Here is a 3,286-nt window from a genome sequence, read left to right as displayed (position 1 = left end):
TACTAGTAATAATGTAATGTATTATTATTATTATGTGTATATAACAAACTGTTCATGTCATTAATTTCTCTGATCTTACAAGACAAAGGAGTATCAATCTCTCTCACTATATTAAACCTCTCACTTTCTCTCTTATTTGACTAAAGCTCCATGAATGAGTGGAGCTAGACTGAGATAAAAGGATGGAGTAATAAACGTGTATAAGAAGAAAATGGAATTAGCAAAGTGGTGGAGGCTTATGTTATATACCTCAGATAAATGTTTGGGAGGTTCACTCTTTTTTGTAGTGATTGGATGATGATGATGAGAACAAAATGACTATTAATAATTAATCTGTTAAGTTTTCTTTTTATGCAATTGGAGTGTCTCTTTCTCTCAGGAAGTGGCAATGCAATAAGGTTCCCAGAAGAGCAAGGACCTTCTAGAATCCTTGCAGCCCTTGAAATTGTGAACCAAGTAGTCACCATTCTTGGCTCTTAGCACCAGCAACTGTTGGTGTTGCTCATTGTTGTTGTTGTTGCTGTTGTTGTTTGGAAGCTTAGAAGAAGGTTTTGGTGTCTTCCAAAAGTATTCATAGGCATTGAGATTGAAAGAAGAAGGTGGTGGTGGTGATGTTGCTGATCCTGGTGATGAAGGAATCAACCTTGCAACAACACTAACATTCACATCCTCCAAATTCATGTTCATCCCTTTCTTGTTGAACTTGTCTGACCAATTTGGATTCATGTTTCTATTCACCAACCCAATTGTTTTGTTGTTGTTGTTGCTGTTGTTGTTCATCATCAATGTTAGCCTATGAAGATTACCACCGCCACTATTAATAGTAGTAGTGGTAGTAGTAGTAATCCCACTTGACATTAATGGCGCTTTCTTCTCCATAACAACTTCACTTTCCTCCTCCTCTTCTTCTTCTTCTTCTTCTTCTTCTTCATCTTCTTCTTCTTCTTCTTCAAACTCCTCCTCTTCCTCCATACCTTCATCATCATAATTCTCCTCTTCTTCGACTTCGGGAACTTCCTGATCATTGGCGAAAGTGAGGACGAGACGACCGTCTTGGCGTTGAGCGTTGAAGTTGTTGTTTGAAGGGAGTGACACAGCTTGAAGAACCAACCTTCCATTGTCACGGTGCGGCTTCATGTGCAGTGAAGAGGAAGAAGAAGAAGAATCTTCCTTGTTCTTATTGCAACCACGGAAAGAAAGTGAAGGAAGTGGTGGAGGAAAACACCTTGGATGCGATAACAACTTACTCTTTGTTATTGCAGCAGCATGGATGTTCTCTTCTTGTTCTTGTTCTTGTTCTTGTTCTTGTTCTTGTTCTTGTTCTGATTCTTTCACTACCTTCTCTGATTCCCCTGAAGGGAAAGAAGGAGAAGAAGAAGATGAAGAAGAGAAGAGCAAGGAATCAGAGCCAGTCTCTGATCCAAGACTCTCAGTGCAGATTTCAAGGCTCTTATCACTGAGAGAGCTCTTCGATCTCTTCACAAGAGGATGAACATAAGGTGTAACCGTCACACTCACCGGCAACGATTTCGTCATTTCAAGGCTCTGATTGTTCTTGTTGTTGCTGTTGCCGTCGCTGTCGCTTTTCATGGACATGATTGATCCCCATGTGTCGAACCCTCCCCTGGATTTCTCTTGCTCCTCTTTCTTGTTCTTAAGGATCGAGCTCCAAATGGCGAGCCTCTCCCTTTCTGCTTCCTCCTCCTCTTCTTCTCCTTCGTCAGAAGAAGAAGAAGAAGAATATGAATTATTGGGAAGGTGTTGCGTGAGCTCCTCCGACGAAGCGATCTTCTTCATCTTGAAGGAATCTTGGTTATCTTTTTCCTCTTGTTGTTGTTGTTGAAGATCATGCATCCATTTCTTGGAGGACATGTCAGCAGAGAGTGTCCTCCTTAAGGAAGAAGCAGAGGAGGGTGTTAAAATGGTGACTATGCCTTGCTTCAGCTTCACCATGCTTTCATCTTCTTCTATCTTCATCAATGGTGGTAGCATGCTTTGATTTTGGATCATGTTGCTCATCATACACTCTCTTCAATAACCCAAAGGTTAAGGAAAAGAAGAACCTCACTTAGCTGCACACAAGTAATCAGAATTTAGAATAAATAATAAATAATAATAAACAAATTAATTGGTGCATGTCCTAGAGAAATTCAAATTTCAAGTTACAAAGCAAATTTTGTCAGGTGCATGCATGTGGGATACTATTGGTTAAAAGAAAACGAAAGAAATAATATAAAAATTTGGTGAAATAATTGAAATTTGATTAAATTAATTACCTGATGAGGCAACTAAAAAGCACCCAAGGGCTCTACAAAGAGACCACTTTGGAGTGCTATGAAGTATTTTTGTGTTTTAATTTTGTTGGTGTGGGTTAAGTAAGATATGGAAGATGATGAAGAGTGTGTATAGTAGTGTATGTATGTGTGTGTTTTGAGAGGAATGGGTGTGGTTTGATGGCAATGGAGAATGGGGGATGAGGGTATTTGTAGGGGGCCAAAAAGCTTCTAAGAACCATGTTCAGTGGGCCCCAACTACGCACCACGGCCAAAAATATAAATAAATAAATAAATGAAAATAAACTCCATTAAATATTGTTCACAGTTTCAATGAATATGTGGTTTTATGGACAAAGGTTCGTTTCATGGATTCTGAAAATGATAATATGTTTATCTATTAAGTTGGTTTTTTGTTTTACATAGTTATTTTTTTATAACCTTTTTGAATATGAGAGAGACTTAATATATATTTATTATCCACTAATTAGAAAGGATTTGGAGTCATATAGTAAATCAAAGAAGTTTTAGTTGGATAATTTAGTTTTGAATACATGAACTTTAGTTGAAGTTCTAAAAATCTCTTCTTAAAGTTAGAATATAAATGTCTAGAATAGAATTGATGATCTACTCCGAATAATAGATCATCAAAAGTTAAAATTAATCCCTACAATATTTATATAATTCACCTTTTTAGGGACATAATTGAACTTCAACACAAATAGTGGGTACAATATTAAAATTGAACACATTCAAATGATATCGAATTGAGAATAAATACATCTAAGTGAGAATAATTGAAAAATACAATCTGATCTGTTAGTATAATTAACGGCAGGATAACATTGAATTACTTTTATAAACGTTAGCGATACAAATAGGACGATTTAAATTTTAGGGATACAAATAGGACTTACTCCAAATATTGGAGGACAAAAACGATACTTTATTCTTTAGCTTTTAACAAAATTTAATTATCAAATTAATTTTTAATTTTTTATTTTATTAGACGT

At 36.2% G+C, this 3,286-nt stretch overlaps 1 protein-coding gene across 1 annotated transcript; it reads right to left on the bottom strand.

Moving 5' to 3' along the window:
- On the bottom strand, nt 1-2,474 carry LOC107629789 (protein FAF-like, chloroplastic). The gene is made up of 2 exons (XM_016332677.2): nt 2,277-2,474; nt 1-2,072 (listed from the first exon to the last, which is right to left on the bottom strand). The coding sequence occupies exon 2, from the start codon at nt 2,020-2,022 to the stop codon at nt 376-378; it is 1,647 nt and encodes a 548-aa protein (XP_016188163.1). The 5' UTR covers nt 2,023-2,072; nt 2,277-2,474; the 3' UTR covers nt 1-375.

This window comes from Arachis ipaensis, chromosome B03 (genome assembly GCF_000816755.2).
Source record: "Arachis ipaensis cultivar K30076 chromosome B03, Araip1.1, whole genome shotgun sequence".
Classification (NCBI taxonomy): Eukaryota; Viridiplantae; Streptophyta; class Magnoliopsida; order Fabales; family Fabaceae; genus Arachis; species Arachis ipaensis.
The sequence above is the reverse complement of the archived record's forward strand: the minus strand, read 5'-3'. Positions and strand labels throughout refer to the sequence as shown.